The 17,418-nt window shown below is 45.3% G+C and overlaps 1 protein-coding gene across 1 annotated transcript in view; it reads left to right on the forward strand.

Moving 5' to 3' along the window:
• The first annotated feature begins 698 nt into the window (after positions 1-698).
• STIL (STIL centriolar assembly protein) overlaps positions 699-17,418 on the forward strand; it is a 310,496-nt gene continuing 293,776 nt past the window's right edge. The window contains exons 1-3 of the mRNA XM_085602678.1: positions 699-953; positions 5,917-6,011; positions 6,458-6,562. Coding sequence (XP_085458804.1) covers positions 5,926-6,011; positions 6,458-6,562 — 191 coding nt within the window. The 5' untranslated portion in view covers positions 699-953; positions 5,917-5,925. The remainder of the gene's footprint in view (positions 954-5,916; positions 6,012-6,457; positions 6,563-17,418) is intronic.

Consider the following 17,418-nt stretch of genomic DNA (forward strand, 5'->3'; position numbering starts at 1 on the left):
CTCCTATAGCATGCATTTGCAATGCAATAGGTCTCGAGGGTTTAAGCTATTGGAATTGTAAATGACAATGCCTTTTATTAATTTGTTTTTAAAAAAACATATTTAAAAATGCAGTGTAATTTACAATGTCAATAGCATAAGCTCTCATGAATAAGAGACCTATTACATTGCACATGCTTGTGAATTACTGCAGGTGCTCAGACCCGGTAGGACCACTCTATAATAGCCACTTGTCCAGCCCCGCTTCTACAGCACTTAGGAAATCATTGTCCAAACTTTTTAGTGCACACCAAACTTTTGATAATGGCTTTGACAGGGCTGGGTGTTATTGAGTCCCCATCTTCAGCGCAGCCCATCTCACCGTGTGCTGGAAATTGCAGGCGCCAAGGAGAAGACTAAACCCTTTTAGCCCAATGGGCTTTGCGCGCTTTGAGTCATCTGTTCGTTTCACTGCTGTAACGTGGTTTAACAGCTGTTTTACGTAGCTTCGGCTACGCCCTGTGTCTCCGTAGTAACGAGGAGACGCGAAGCCGTCAGACAATGTCCACTGCGCAGGCGCCTAAAACGAGCCTCCCTTTGGTTTTTAAAAGGACGGTTACACAAAACATTTCAAACCCGCGGAAGGATTGACGCGCGGTCATTGCCGGGCTGGGGCGTCATTGGACGAGAGATGGTGCCCGGCCACATCTGATTGGCCATAACTCGTCTGGAGGAGGGGGCGGGAAATGGAAGACATTTTGAGTTCTGTGTGTTTACAGTTGTGAACCAGGCTTTCGCATTAGTGCTCTGTCAAGTTACGTTGCCGCTTTTACTCCCGCCAGACCCACTGGTAGTTTTGGAGGGGGAGGTTGTTTCTTGTTGGCCTCTAGCTTATGGCCTTTCGCCAGTGTCCCCCGAGGGAGCATCAAGTCATCCTCACAGCCTGATGTGTGCGTTCCCATGAGCGACTACCGGTAAGAGATCCCCTCCTTCGCCACTTCCCTACAGATTTGGGAGCACTTCTCAGTGAATCAGCTTTCACATCGAGGTAGAGAGGCGTATACGGGTTTATTGGAATGGTCTTATTTTAATTACGGACGTGGAAGTCTTTGATGATGTATTGTCCACATGTATCCCCAGGGATTTATTCTGGGTTTATTGCGTTTGACCTCAAGATACCCCCTTAAGCGTTTCTTGAGGAGCTCTATGATATTATGATGGAGAACTCCTAACTGGTGTTTTGCTAAATGGCATCATATGTGATGCTGTCATTCAATCTTTGCGGTGTAGCAGGCACCTCCATATGTTCTAAGACTTGTAGTATATTATCTTTTTGTTTTATAAGTATGGACAGGCGTTTAAACTGAGGCATGGGAAGGGTGACTATGTCTAGCTGTTGGTAGGCTAGTTCATTTTATTTGGGAGATGTGTGTCCAGGAATGCTAAAGACTTTATTTAAATTAAACAAATGTTTTGGTTGTGGATAGGATTGGGTGAGGATGTCAATACACATTATTCATTTTGTGCATGCAGACCTTTTGGCTGACGGTCTCTCGTTACACATCACGGTATAAATAGTGTCCACTTTGCAGTATCTATAAGGGCAGGGGTTGGTAAAGGAAACCACCTACTTGTGAGGGTCTCAAGGTGCTGCAGGAGGGTGAGGGGGGGCTCCAATGAGTGCTGGGGTCATCTGAAGAGCCAGGTCTTGAGGTCCTTCCTGACCTGGAGCAGTGTGGAGGCTTGCCGGAGATGGAGGGGGAGGTTGTTTCAGTACTCGGCTGCAAGTTAGGAGAAGAACTTGCCTCCCGTTCTGGTCTTGTAAATGCGAGGGACGGAGGCCACAGTGAGGTCGGCTGATCGGAGGTGTCTTTTGGGTGTGTGGAAGGAGAGGTGGTTGTTTGGCGTATTTAGGTCCTGTGTTGTGAAGGGCCTTGTATGGTTGGGTGAGGAGTTTGAAGGTTATTCTTCTTTCGAATGGGAGCCAATGGAGGTCTTAGAGGTGTTGGGTGATGTGACTGCGACGGGGGATGTCGAGGATCAGTTTGGCTGTGGCGTTCTGGATGGTCTGGAGTTTGAGAAGGAGTTTCTTGTTTCCGGCGTAGAGGGCGTTGCCATAGACAAGTCTTCTGCTGATGAGAGCGTGTGAGACAGTTTTTCAGTTTTCAAACATGATCCAGCGCAACATCTTTTGAAGCATGCGGAGGGTGTTGAAGCATGTATCAAAGCTTTTAGGAGAGTTTTTGCATAGTGCCAACAGCTGCATGGAATATGAAGCAGGGATAACAATATATTTTGTTTACACTGATAAGAAACGAAGACATGTCATTGCAGATTCATGTGCATGTCAAGCCCCTTCCCTTTTACCTCCATGCAACAGAATCCCCAGGGATCTCGGAGAGGTCACAGGAATCTCCTCACAATATAGTTATTATACTAAGAGAATAAAGACCAGGCTTGATGCTCAGCATCAAGGGTCAGCTGGTATCTTATTGCAAAATCCATTAATTTTTACCATATATCTCTAGTAGCACTCAAAGTCCTAGCTGGTGACTAATGGTCTGGCAGAACTTATTGACATTATTTATGGCCTGATAGTCTAAGGGATCCCAGAATATACAAAGGGAGCAAAAAAGAGCTGGGGACTAATTTTCAGTGATTCAGAGTTAAGTAGCGTTTACTCACAGGGTAGTTTGGGTTGCTACAGAGAACACCGCATACACAATAATTGTGGACCTTTCATAGTTTGACTCCAAAAATGGAACTAGAGAGGAAGAAGCGTGTTTGTGGGCAGTTAAAAAAAAATCATATAGAATCAGACATGATCAACATGTAAAATCTATATAAAGTGTGGCCTGGGAAATTTAGGGGATGGCAGAGAGCACAGAACGCAGTGAGGCAATCCTACTGTGAGAACAAAGACCTAGCTGTAGATTGAATAATATCTATGGTTAACTGTCGTAGATTAGCAGCATTCACAAAATTGGAAACTTGGCAATCTCATTAAGTGTACGTCTTACAAACCTATCCGATTGGAGTTATTGTAGATCTGAGGAAAAAACAGAGGGCCCAAATCCATTTGCAATTGTAAATTTAAAGTGCAAGTGGCTATGCATATGGCTGCTAGACATTCTCGAAGGGTGACCTTGCTATCATAAATCCCATTTACTCCCATGAGAAAATCCCTCGTCTGAGGTTTAAGGCATATTCCGCATTAAAAGCATACTGTGTAAAGAAAAGGGCACCCGCTGCTAGGATAGGGTTACCGGGGCAGGGAAAATTATCAATAGAAACAGCCCTGTCCACCCTTCAATTCTGCTTGTACGTCTAAAAAGTATATACATTTGCATGTTCGGCTCACAGTGACATGGTCTTCTTTTCTTTTAATTATCATACAAAATTCTTAGTAACTTTTGTGTGTAAAACATTTGTAGATCTCTATAATCGGGCACTGCATCCTGAATGTTTCAGGTGCAGGTCTGATAGGAAACAGAAATATTGGTTTAGATAAAAAAAAAAAACATACTGGCTCATTCTCTGCCACATGCTCACTCATTCTTCCATACAATCACTCGTATACATAAAAAGTTTATGTCCATAACAAAATGGTCTTTGTGCTATCTCAATATCCCTATAACTCAATATATTCACATAGTACACATGTTGACATCTGTATTTGATCAAGAATAGTTCCCCTCTCTTGAACTCTATTCCTCCTCCTTTTTTTGGGTGTTTTTATGTAGCGCAAACTTCTTTCTAAGGTATCGGAGCGCTTTACATGAGTACCAGTTGCGTTACAGACAGACACATTTATTTTGTTAGGCACGGGAAGATGAAGTGATTTGCCCAGAATCCCAGGATATTGAGCGTCCCTGCCGAGAACCAAACCCGGTTCCCAAGCTCTAAGGTCGACTGCTCTAGCTGTTAGGCCACCTCCTCCATTTTTTAATACCAACCACAGTTATTATTAATTTGATGTTTACAACAATTTCATATTTCCCTTTTTAGACATGCTACAGTTCTGGTTATCCAATTTTTTTTAACTGTGGCTTATTACAAAACTATCAAAACACTTTTTGGCGTGAAACACCTTAATCAGGACCTGCACATTTTCATAGACCCCACTTTGTATCCAAGTGACCTGTAAAAAACATGATTCAAAGCCCTGCTGAGATGAACATACAAATTCAAATGGACATAAATTAACCAAAAATTATAAACTGGGAAAAAACACCTGGAAAAAACCTTTGCCGGAAAGTAAAACCATGTTCCATGCATCGAATGACCGCAAAAAAAATTAAATGTCCCAAGTGAGCTCAAAGTGGGTAAAGTCAATATATACGGTGACTTGTGTCAAAGATACCCAACACCATGAAGAGATTTGGTGAGTAAAATAATTTACTATATGAGCCCACCAACGTGAAATGGAATCTGTTATTTGAAGACTTTGTAACCTGAGAAGTATCAGTTTCAATATTTTCCACAGACCTCTTGTCAAGACCAAAATTAGCTGAGCGAAAAGTGCATAGTTAAACGTTTGTTGCGATGGGCCCAGTCTTGTGTAACGCTCATTGCTTCATAGGGAGACATTGTAGCTGTTGAAGACCTTCGAGATAGTTGAGTGAGCCAATACACTCAAGATCAGACAGACTGCTGCATTCAGGACCACCTTGAGTCCTGCTTTAGGTGTACAAAGAGTGTCTATATGCAGGGCAATCTCATAGTCCAGTTGCAACGTAAACAACGACTCAGTGACTGATTTTTGGACAGCCAGAATAAAATTATCAACTCATTTTAAAGGTGGCAAAAGACTGAGCCGAGATTTGGTTCATTTTACCCATGATTGTAAAATCTTGGTCGGGAATCATCGCTAGGTATCTGATGGATTTGTACGTCGCAAATTTGCCCTCCAAAATTGCATGGCCAACAAATAGGAGACTATATGTTCATAGATTAGATGAGCAAGACTACCTCGTTTTTATCAATGGTTTGTTTTAGGCAATTTGTGGATATTATTCTGTCGATAGTCACCATACAGGAATGAAATTTCACTTCAGTATCTGAGACCTTGTTTTTGTTGGAAGCAATAATTTAGGCACCCTATATGTAAGATATAAAAACTTGGGCTTTTACGCCTTGTGCTAGAGAGGCCATCTAACAATTGAATTGGGTGGGGCTTAAAGAGGTCGAACTGTAGGAAGGCATGTCAATATATTGAATCTGTGTGAGACAAGGGAAAGTAGGCATTATTAGGATTGGAAACGTATGCCCATACCATGGAGATGTTGGAAAAGAATGGTGTTGGACACTATGCCAATTGCCGGTGGAGATCCAGGAATATCGTAATGGCTGGTTTCCTCCTTTGATCCAAGAGCAGGTTTAGAGGGTTAATGGTAGAACTAAGGTAAGCTAATAGTTATCCAGAGTTTAGGGTCATTGGTGGACTTTTTCAACAGAGTAAGCACTAAATGCGTATTTCCAGGAAGTCAGAACTGGTGCAAAGGAGATTGAGAGATTGCAAAGGGTAAACAGAGTGGGGAATGATCAACCGGAATCCTGGTTTGATAGAGCAATTTTTCAGGCTACATCAAAGTGGAAAGCAAGTCATTAGTTGCACAGACGTTCTACTCCACAATAGTTAGCTGGGATCATGTCGATTTTGTTAATAAAATAATCAGAAGGGGAAGAACAGATCGCAGGAGAGAAGAGCTTAAGCATAGAAAATAGCTGAATGGGAAGCGTTCTTTCCTGGAGGTTATTAAGCTGAATTTATGCATTTTTGTGAACATGGTAGATTATAATTTATTCCTACTGTTTGTAACAGTGCTGAAACTAACCTGGATTCTGTGGACGTTGCCGTACACATTTTTGCAGTATCTGTGACTGTCATTGCCATATCCATACTCATTTGGTTATATGTGTTATATTTATTTACAGTTTTAAAAGATGAGCGTACAGGTACATTTGAAGACCCTCCCCTCCCATATAATGGACGCAGCTTTAACCAGCGTAACAAAAAACTCGAATGTCAGGTATTTAAATAATGCACCTATAATTTGTACAACTATTTATCGTTCTCTCCGGCCTTGGATGCCTGGCTGTTCTCGGAAGGTGTTTTGTGTTGTGCTAAACAAGATTGGTTTGAAGATCCATTAGGGTTTTCCACAGCTGTCCATCTATAATACTTGGTGATGGTGTCTGAGGTTTATGGGTTGTACACATTTGAGTTATAGTCTATTAATTCTTTTGAGTTGGAAAGGAAATGCTTTTTTAAGTCTCACTGGTCAGGGATCATTAATAGGGAGTGTAAATGTTTGATTAGTTTAGGATTCACACTTTAATGTAGGAGTATAGGTGTCTATAACCTATGGGACATTGATCCGTCAACCGGATTTTAACTTGGTTCTTGTTTTCCTTGTGAAAAAATAAGTCTTTTATTGATTGATTACTTTCGCATTTTTCTAAAAACATTTTTTAGGTGTGTATCGACAAGGTCTCCCCTTGCATTTCCCTCCTCAAAATCTGCCCTCTGGGATCCAACTCCTATTGGGGATACCATTGGTTTACATCTTGGCTACTACCGGTAAGTGCATGTCATGCCGAAGAACTGCAGTGTATTTCTGATAGTTTTTTTGTTTTATATATTTTTTTTTATTGAGTAACATGAGATATAAACAACATCACAGATACAGTGTTAGGAAACTGAGATGCAGTCAGAAGAAAAAACATAGTTATCATCGGCATTTGTCAGTCAAAATATCTCAATACAAGCAAGGCATATACAATTCTGAAAGTTAAAAGCGTAACAGACACAAACAAGCATTGAAAATGCAATAGGTCTCGCCTTTGATTAAGTTGCAGCCATTTGCTTTGCTAATGGTATTGTATAGCAAAGCAAATGGCTTCAACTTAATAAAAGGCGAGACCTATTGGATTTTCAAAGCTTAAATGCCTAAAACTGGCGAACGTGTGTTCGCACGGTACGTGTGCCTAGTTTGCGCAGGAGAGCAAATACAAATAGGTTTGCTGGGGAAGTGCCGTAATCACTTTATCGTAATTACATTTAGAATATGAGAGTGTCCAATGGAGAGTTTAGAAAAGCATTACAATTCTGATTGACAGGATTTAGGTAAATGATTTGGGCTGATCTGAAACGACCCTCGGTCACGGGTGTAGCAACGGTATCTAGCTTCGTGGCCCCCAGTGCATCAAGTAAGGTTTATCCAAAGGAGCCGGTGTTGGGAACAGTTTTGAAAATGTCATATAATTTATTTTAGGGCTCTCTGTTGGCATCTTGAGAGTAAGAAATAATGGGCGTGCACAGGCTCAGCATGCGCCACAAAATAAAATGTCTCCTGTATTTCCAATACTATTTTAATTTTGCGTGCGTGCACATGAAACTGCAAGCAAACGCACATAAATAAACTTTTGCACACAGCAGAGTTGAACAATATAAAATTGTGTGCTTTGCTCCAACTGAATACTCTTTCCATCAAGCATTTACAATGCAATGGTCTCGGCATTGGTAAACTTAGAGCTATTGGCATTGCTCATGACATTATTTTTGTTTGTTTTTGTTTTTAAAACATTTAACCCCTTCAGTGCCCCGCCCTTTCCCCGCCCTGTGCCGGGCGTTGCATTAGCGGGCGGGGTTCATGACGAGATAGTCTCGTCATGGAGCACGGTTGCGCTGTGCCCATGACGAGACTATCTCGTCATGGGCACTGAAGAGGTTAAAGAAACGGCATTGTTATTTACAATGTCAATAGCTTAATCGCTCTCAAATACGAGACCTATTGCATTTGCACCCACACAAAGAGCCACCCACACACAAAGAGCCACCCACACACAAAGAGCCACCCACACACACAGAGCCACCCACACACACAGAGCCACCCACACACACAGAGCCACCCACACACACAGAGCCACCCACACACACAGAGCCACCCACACACACAGAGCCACCCACACACACAGAGCCACCCACACACACAGAGCCACCCACACACACAGAGCCACCCACACACACAGAGCCACCCACACACACAGAGCCACCCACACACACAGAGCCACCCACACACACAGAGCCACCCACACACACAGAGCCACCCACACACACAGAGCCACCCACACACACAGAGCCACCCACACACAGAGAGCCACCCACACACAGAGAGCCACCCACACACAGAGAGCCACCCACACACAGAGAGCCACCCACACACAGAGAGCCACCCACACACAGAGAGCCAGCCACCCACACACAGAGAGCCTCCCACCCCCCCCCCCCACACAGAGAGCCACCCACCCCCCCCCCCCCACACAGAGAGCCACCCACCCCCCCCCCCACACAGAGAGACAGCCACACACACACACACACACACACACACACACACACCAGACATCAACTTATGAAGGGGCACTGCACTGCCTCATATGAGGCAGCATCGCTTCATATAGTGAATGTCTTGGCATACACACAAAGCAAGGAACCGCCATTCACAACAGATCACCACACACCTGGACCACAAGGAAAGGCACATGCACTCTAAGAGCAAGCCGCCACCACTCCTAAAATTAAATCTCGGAATGCCAGCCAAGTCTTTCAACCTTCCAAGGTCAGTAAAAAAAGTACCACTAAACTGCACAAAAAGTATGTTTCCTTTGCTTTGAACTGGCAAACGTGCTGTATGATGTGCTGTATAAGCATCACAAAAAAATACACAAATAGGCCAACATTCAAATGAGGGGCAGGAACAAGATTAGATATAGCATCATAGCCCAGGCTGCATATTTAAAACATCCAAATCTCCTTGGAGTTAAAAGCCTCTATAAGCGCATTCAGCCACAAACTATAGGGCCAGTCCACTCCTTAGTGACTTGAAATGTCCTTATACCGTACCCCTGAGAAAATGATCCTCTATGTAATTCACGCTACCCAAAAGAACATGTTAGACAAAACGTATGACTCCCTATTCCCTCAAGAAGCATATATAGTTAGCCACGTGGCCGCCACCTCAACCTCGCACCACTGCACTGTTTCAACATAGGATTTAAAACGGCTAAGGGAAAGGAGTTGGGTAAAAGCTTACCATGCAACAAGGCAAGGAATCCACGACATTAGTTTACAATGTCGCTCAGGAGAATAAGCCAGCAAAGGTCAACCATTTACCTATGTGAAAACATGTAAATGGCAAAGGCTTTTGACATATGCCATGGCTTTGTGGTGAGCAGATCACACTACCAAGATCCATTGTCAGATAAGCAGAGTCCACTTCACACAATAAGAAATATGAACAATTAGTAGCCAATACAATGATTAAACTCATCTTCGCAGCCCGCTCACTGAACCAGTTATCCTTGGATACAGAGGCGTAACTAGAGCCAAATTTCGGGGGGGGGGGGGGGCTAAGCAAAAATTTCGGGGGGGGGGCTGAATCTTTAAACCGAAGGCAGAGTGGCGCTGATTTCGGGGGTGGGGGGGGCTGAATCTAGGCAGAGTGGAGCTGCAGGGGCTCTTAGAAGGGGTGAAACAACAGCGAGGCCTGATTAACATGCAAATGGTCTTTTTATAGACCTGTGAAGTGCTCGGGCGCGGCTTTGTGTCTGCCCGGGAAGCTCTCTCATCCCGGGCTGCCACACACGACGGGGGGGGGGGGGCTGAAGCCCTTTGAGTTCAATGGGTGTTGCGTGCCTGCTTGGATACAAGCTAGAATTTCGTAAACAGTACTGAAAACTCTTCCAGGACTCTTGTTGGGTTGTAGTGCCACACAGATAGTATAAGTACATCATACAAAGGTTAACTTCACACAGCTAGGTTCCGTAACAAAGCCTGGTGGAGGTAATCAAGGCAGTTCAACCGGGACTCACAATTACAAACTGCAATAAGCGAAGGCAAACTAAGCCCAACGTCCCGTCTACACCTCCCAGAAGTACCAACACCTCAGCTGTGGCCACTACAAAGTGCTGGAGGAGGTGAACCTACACGCGGAGGCTAGAATTTAGGAGACCTCTCACATTATCTTGTTAAACTCTAGAACTGGATAAGAACACCGAGTGTGCACTGGCAGTTACACTGCAAATCCAGCTGCTTCAGCTACCCGGGACAGCTGCTTCACTGTGGATGGTGTCGAAACAGTACAAGGAGACGCAGCACTTCGGTGCCATTAGCAGCTGTGCTTCCACTGCGAGTTGGTAGTTGTGTCATGTGGTATCTGCGACAGCAGTGCCGGGCAGAAATACAGGAGGTCAAAAAGCTAATCACCTAGTGTCCGGGACAGAATGCCCAAGGCTGGCAATGAACACAGAATTGCCCTTAGAGACGGCTGATAATACAAACTTTGTATTGAAAATCAGCCTAATGAGTGCCATGCTGGGAGGGGAGATCACATGTCAGAGCAGTTTGCAGATGCTCGGGGGCAAACAATGCCTGTTTTCCTTTAAGAGCTGAGAAACTTACTGCAAGTCTAGGGTCCGGATTCCGGCAGAGACAGGCGCGCAGCAGGAGACCGCGGGCTCCTGTGAAATGGCGCTGCCCGTCGCTCTCACCCACGGCCCGCACTCTGAATGGTCAGTCAGAAAAAAGCCCTCGAGGTCTATCTAATATGGCGTCCAAAGAGAGCTTAACCTGTAAAGTATGCTTGCAGAAGAACTCCATTAAAGAGATAAGATGGCAGGCGGCAGATTCGCGTTCGATAAGGGAGTTTCAGACAGCAATTCAGGAGGAGCAATTAAAAATGCGGACGAGCCAAGCTAGAGCTGTAACAAATCGAACAAGCACACCACCGCCTTTCTCCGAGGCGAAGCAGAAATGCCTCGGAGAAAGGCAGCGGCGATATCTGATTCGGGGGCGTGTTCTCCTCTTGCCATTGGCTGGAGGAGATAATTAGACTTCTTGAAAAAAAACACGCCCCCGAATCCGAAAAGGACGTGGCCTAATCGGAATGACGGACCTCTTCTCCAATGGCTGGCCAGCATTCAAGAGGCCAGCCAATGGAGAACAGGGGAGAAGAGCGGCGGGTTCAAGCCCCTCTTCTCCAAGTAATTAAATCTCGGATCGAGACTGCGCAAGCGCAGCCTTCGAGCCGAGACCTAAAAAAGGGCCTTTATGCAATTCAAAAGGGTTCCGGAAAAAGCACCTTTCACTCAAGTGTCCAAATTCTAAATCTGTCCCTCCGCGGTTTTCACCATGATCACCAAAGCGCCCCGAAGCTCCAATTGGGTGCGTTAAGCACAAAGTATGTATTTGTTTAGACACTGCTCCGTTCACTCCATCATGCACTTATTTTTCGGTGTTCGTTAGTTGATTAACTCATGCATTCAAACTGTAGCATGGTTATGTTAAACAGGTGATCACCCACCCTGTGAGGTATCGAAACTTGAGCCTGTGCACAATGCTAGACCCCCCCCCTCCCCACCCGGTACCGCAGGGGCTAATGTTACCCCACTGAACTCACCAAAACCCTCGAGGTGGCAAAAGACAAGCTAGAAAGCTGGCAGTACATATTTTTCATCTACATTGTATTTTCAACGAAAAATAGTAGCGCAAAATCAGAACACGTGAGTGCCTTTTTATCAACTATTAACTGCGCGCCATTCAGGAGTTTTTAAGCCTACACAGACGGGAGTTCCCCCCCCCCCCCCCCCCCCTCCTAAAAAAAATCGCTCTGTGTGCGTGTCTCCTTAGTTCCCAAGAAGCAATTTGCAAATCTACAGCACACACACAGTCTGGTTTAAACTCAAGAAAACAGGGAAAGAACCCACAAAAGCAAGGGTTCCTTGATATGCCACTCACTGCGTGGGAGCGCTATGGTTAAACAAGTGAGACAGGCTCGGGTCAGTTGTGACCGGGAGTGACTTGTTGCCCATCGCCCGGCCTCTGTCCAGGTCCAGAGAGAGGCGTAAAGAAGACTGAGCAGCCAACCTGCATTCACCCAGGAGCGGGGGCATCACCTCATAGGGCCAGGGCTTTACATTGATGAGATATAGAACACCCCTCAGTGGTGTGGGTGGGAGTAGAACACATGCGTAGTAGCATGACTGAGTGGGGACGGGGGTGATGCCGGAGCCTACAGGAGGAGATAAGGTCGAAATGCATTGTACTTTAGAACCGAAGCCTCGAAACTCACCGACAGCGTTAGTAACATAATTAGCTTCAAAGGCAATATCGAAAACAGACTAAATCGAAAAATTGGACTTTATTAATTGGTAAAAAAAGATATTCAAAAAGTGCCAGGGCCCTTATCGGAATACCAGTGCAGCTTGCACCACATATTGCCCCTGCTGCCAAATGTCTTTACCAACAGAACACCTAACCATGCCACTCCAAAAAGCGTGACAATTCACGCTATTTTAGGCCACACAAAGCTATAATAATGTCGTGAACAGCTGGTATTAATGTTCAATGTATTTTGTCTTAATAAACACAGTTGTTGTGCACATCTCAAAATTAAGACAGCCCCACCATGTGGTGGACTGTCACTGGAGCCGGTGTGGTCATTTAAGTGCTAGTGCCGAGCACCGGAAACCACCGGCTCAAATTAAGCACTAAAGATACAAGAAATGTGAAAATATTTATAAACCGTATTAGTAGTAACGTACAGCAGTGGTAATCGGGCCCTGTTCACTTCAACCTCGGGTTCTTTAGACACAATATATGTATAGTGTAGAACAGGAAGGCTGTGAGGCCTCTACTGTGTGGACACTATGCACAGTTAACTACAAGTGTTGTTTAAGGAAATAGTGTAGTAGGCATTTCTTCTGGGGCTTCTGCCAGCCCACTATCTGGCTATGGGCAAGGAGGCTTCTGTTCAAACCTCGCCAAACTGTGGTCCTGGGCATACCAACCTATCTCACGGAATCAGAGATCCCATATTTGCTAACATTTGGAGAACTTAAATAGTTAAAACAAACTTGATTGCTATGCAAAGAGTTGGAAATTCGTCTCATTAATAGTAGTACATTTTTTTCAAGTGATTCCTAGTTTTTAGAGTAGCAGGGTGGGTTCGTACAAACTTTACAAATGACCCATTCGTTTCTGAGAGCAGTCTGCTAATGAGCGACCTGAGGCGAGGCAGAGGGTGATCTGGGCGCTGGGCCTTACCTAGTAGTCTGCTGAACTCGGCATTCTGCACATCCGGGAGCCGTAGAGCCAGCCGCTTGCGCTCGTCCTTGGCCCACACCATAAAGGCGTTCATGGGCCTGCGGTTGTGGGGCCAGTGGTCGAAGTGGGCGGGATCGGCAGGGCACGGCGTGCCCCTACTTCAGATTTTTAAAATCCGTTCCCCTACTTTTTTATTTTTAACAATGCGTCCCAGGACGGCAAAAATAGCCACGACTTATAGATGAGGCTTGGCGTTTGTGGTCGTCCGAGGACGGGTGGGTGTTCAGAGAAGGGAAAGGACTCTGTCTTTTCCTTCTTGCCCAGAGAAGATGAGGACAGTGTCCACTTCTCCTGCTCTGTTGCTGGCACCTGCCCCCTCTCTTTATTCCTCTTATTCCCTCTTTTTCTGTCTTGCTGATAAACGTGACTTCAAGAAACTCTTCTTACCCTCTTTTTCCTCTCCTTTTGTTTATTTGTTCCCTTGTGAAATGGATCCAAAAACAGAAAAACCCTTTTGCTTGAAATAATGTTCTATTCCAAAGTGCAGCCGGGGGACAGAGAGAAATAAAAGGTTCAATACATGAAAACTCTAAATAAAGCAATACAGAGTAGTTGCAAATAGGCCAGATTTATTTTATTCACACCCAAGTTACTTGGCGCCACTTTACAGAGTTTGTCAGTGAAATGCTACTTTTGTTTTCTAGTCTTTCTTTGAACAGCATTGTTTACCCCAGGTGGGGACGTGCACCATTCCTGAGGTACTGCAATACCTGGTTGATGGGTGGATTGCAAAACAAAATGTGTACCACACCTATGTGCTCACAGAAAGTGGTCTTTTTAAACCATACTCAATATTTTTTGTAAGGATATACGCAATGCACATACAAAGAAATCCCTTCTGGGCACTGTAGCCATGTCCTTAACTTTTCAGGTAAAAGCACTCACTGATTTCCGAATGAGTGTAAAAGCTTTAAGGTAACCATGTTGTTTGTTGTACCTGCTTACATTTCACATGCTTTACCTAATTTTGCATTCCCTTTGTGTTTGCTTTTTCCAGGATGTTGTTACTTTTTTTTTTAGGCAGCATATTCTTCTTGTTTAGTGCATATATTTTGAATTGCGTCGCATCCAGGTGTTTATAGTGGGGGACAATTGGGTTGTGGATGAGCTGAAGGCAGTACAAGTTTCTCTCAGTGGGGCAGTAAAGTGTTCAGTGTGGGAGAGGATGTGGCACTATGGCCAGAGCTGCTGAATTTGGAACTGGGGAACCAGGTTCAGCCTTCATGACCAGTCGCCCAGACCACTCTCCTGAGAGCACATTCCCGTGCTAGACCTTAGAAGGCCTGGTGTCTTAGCACTAGCAGGTGGATCCTAGCCCCTAGCGGTGGCAACTGTGGGTTAACCTTGAAGGCCTGTCCACCACAATCCATTCTGAAGTTCGCCTCCAGTCTTGCGGGCAGGCCTATAAGAAGCACCCTTGAGCGGCAGTGACTACCTCACTGAGGTCACAGGGCCATTGAGGCTAGTCCGCCTCACCCTTTGGTACCTCCACTGGCCTTGTTTCAGCAGTAGTAGTGTAACTCACCAGGGATCGGCAATGCAGGATTTGCATGCCATTAAGTTTGAAAACTTCACGGTCTCTTTGCTTCATGAACAAGTACTTTTACATGTGCTACCTGCTTTGGGCCACTAGAATTATGCAGCAGTGGAGGAAAAATTTATGCCGCGGTGTTGACTAAACTATGCAACAAAAAAAAGGCTGCAGCATAATGCAGTATATTTTGTAATACTTTATTATTTTGACATTTTTACACATACTAACAGTCTCTGCAAAGATTTTGCATAATTACTACTAGTTTAACATACAAATGCAACTGTGAGGAAGGTGTCCAGTCAACCTTTGCACAGGGATGTCCACTTCTCAGCAATACAAGTCACATTTTTTTGTAAGTTTTGATCCGTTTGAGCGGCAAACAATTTACTACATAAAACTTTAGAAATAAATAAATTAGTTACAATCATCAGATTATGCAGTTTATGATGTATTTGTGGCAAATATGGCAGTCATAATTATGTGGAAAACATTTGCAAACTAGGATATGTTGCCATTCATGTTTGAACTGCTGTTGTGGAAAAAGGGAGAAGTGCTAATGAAAGTAACTCCATGGCTCGGAGGCAAATGGTTTCCGATTCCAGTATTTGGTACATTCGGTGATTGGAAACGTACCCCACTTTGTGAATGTATCTTAATGTCAATAACTCATATTAAACCTTAACTAAACATGTTTATCCATTGGTTGAACTAAATAATGTAATAAGCTGTAACTGGTCACTGAAATCTCAAACAAATACAATAAATTGGGATGTTTTGCTCTGTAAGGCCACACCTCAGACTCCGCCCACTAACCAAATCCTCTGGTTATTCCCACCCTCTGATCCTCCACCCACAGTTCCCCTACTTTTTATTCCCCATTTCGACCACTGTGTGGGCCTCAGTTTTGGGGCTCCCTCTTGTAGGGATGCTGCTCACCGCTCGGTCGCCCGTACTCTGCAGGTGCTTGTCCAGGGCTTCTGGTACCCACTGGCAGTGCCCGAGCTGCGTCATGGCCAGGGGAGCCGGGCAGCAGCGCCCCACCTGCAGGTGGTAGTCACTGGAGTATCCGGCATCTGGGCTGCTCATCACTGCGCCGGGCCGGGGGTGCGAGGGCAGGAGCAGAGGCCCGGTGGGCAGGGCCGGACTGGGAAGCAAAACCGGCCCTGGCAAAGTGCTCGGCCGCCCCCCCCACCCCCTGGCGGTGCCCGCTACGGCCAGTCCGGCCCTGCCGATGGGGGAGAATACACGGCTCACTCACGCAGAGAGGGGTCCTGGGGCCCTTAAGCTGTGTCTGAGCTGCTGAGTCTCTCGCTGGCAGACATGCTACAGGTAGGAGGCTGCACTGTCCCCAGGCGCTTCTTCCTGATCTGCTGCCAACGGGGTGAAGGCCCCTTTAAGTAGACGAGCAGCCAATCAGGCACGAGGGGAGTGGAGTCACACTTTGAGGTGTTCGAGGTAGGATGATGGGGCTGGAAGGCTGGAGCAGCCCACTTGCCCCTGACACCTCCTCCCCCCAATGGGTCACAGTGAACCATTCTATGTCCATTTTATTTATTCATGTGTGTTTATTTGTTTATATTTTTTTCATTCATTCACTATGAAGATGCTGGCAGCATACCAGGAAGCTGGCCTTTGGAAATTAAAAGCACATATTCATGATAATATTGTATTGCGATTAAATTAGTCATTATAATAGCGCCCACGAGACATTAAGTTGCCTCTTGGTGCTTGATAAGCAGTGTTAGTTGTGGCTGAACTCGGTGGTATTCTATTTTTCAGCCTAGGAAAGATGAATGGCTGCTTGGGCCCTCGGGACTCGGCCCTTGCAGTCAATAGACACAGATCTCTGCCACTAGTGCAGCGAGCTGCACACATTAGTGTTCATGAACTGACCTGAGGCCTACCACTTCCTGTGACTCGACGACCATGTCGCTCACAGTCTAGTGCGGGCTCGTGGTTTCTATTCAATGTAGGAACAGTGTGGGCGCTTGCCTCTGACTTTTGCACAGTGACAGCGCTTTTAGCAAAAAAACACAAAACGCACACATTCAACTATTTTGCAGAGACTTCTGCGGCTACAAAAATGCTATTTGTTGCATGGTGTCAGCTTTGTATGTTTTACCTCATTCCTACCCTGGCACACTTGCTCATCTAATTACTCGCACAGCCTTTCACTCCCTCACTCAGTAGAATCCCTTCCTTCAACTCATGGCAATAATTCCACTATAGTCAATGTAGTATCTTCGGAGGTTGTGCCTGGGGGTAATTTGCGAGGTCAGAGTTTCGCATATGTGACTCTGGGGTGGCCACCACAGCACCCAGTGGCGAATCCGTGCACTGCCGCAGATGTTAACGGGCCGGGCACAGACCCTGGTAGTGCATGTTTCCCGCCACTCTCCTCAGGGCGCACAGGGTTCGGAGTTCTAGCCTTCTCGGATGCTGAGCTCTGGGGACTTTATCTCATGGAAACCCTTTCAGTTGAAGCACAAGACAAATGCCCGCCTTTGGAGGAGATTCTGTCTGGGTTACCACCCGAGGTACAGTTTGATTCGGGATAAATGAAGCAAATCGCTTTGTACCATTTCGGTGCCTTAACGCGGGCACTTCCAGATTGGCAAACATGTATCTTGGGCCATACAACATAAAGCTTTTCACTGCTGAAAAATGAAACAAACTGTATTTGCCTCAGTTATCCTCCATACACAACATGGTCTGAGTAACGTCACGTCACATTCTACAC

Source organism: Triturus cristatus, chromosome 4_2, assembly GCF_964204655.1.
Source record: "Triturus cristatus chromosome 4_2, aTriCri1.1, whole genome shotgun sequence".
Lineage (NCBI taxonomy): Eukaryota > Metazoa > Chordata > Amphibia > Caudata > Salamandridae > Triturus > Triturus cristatus.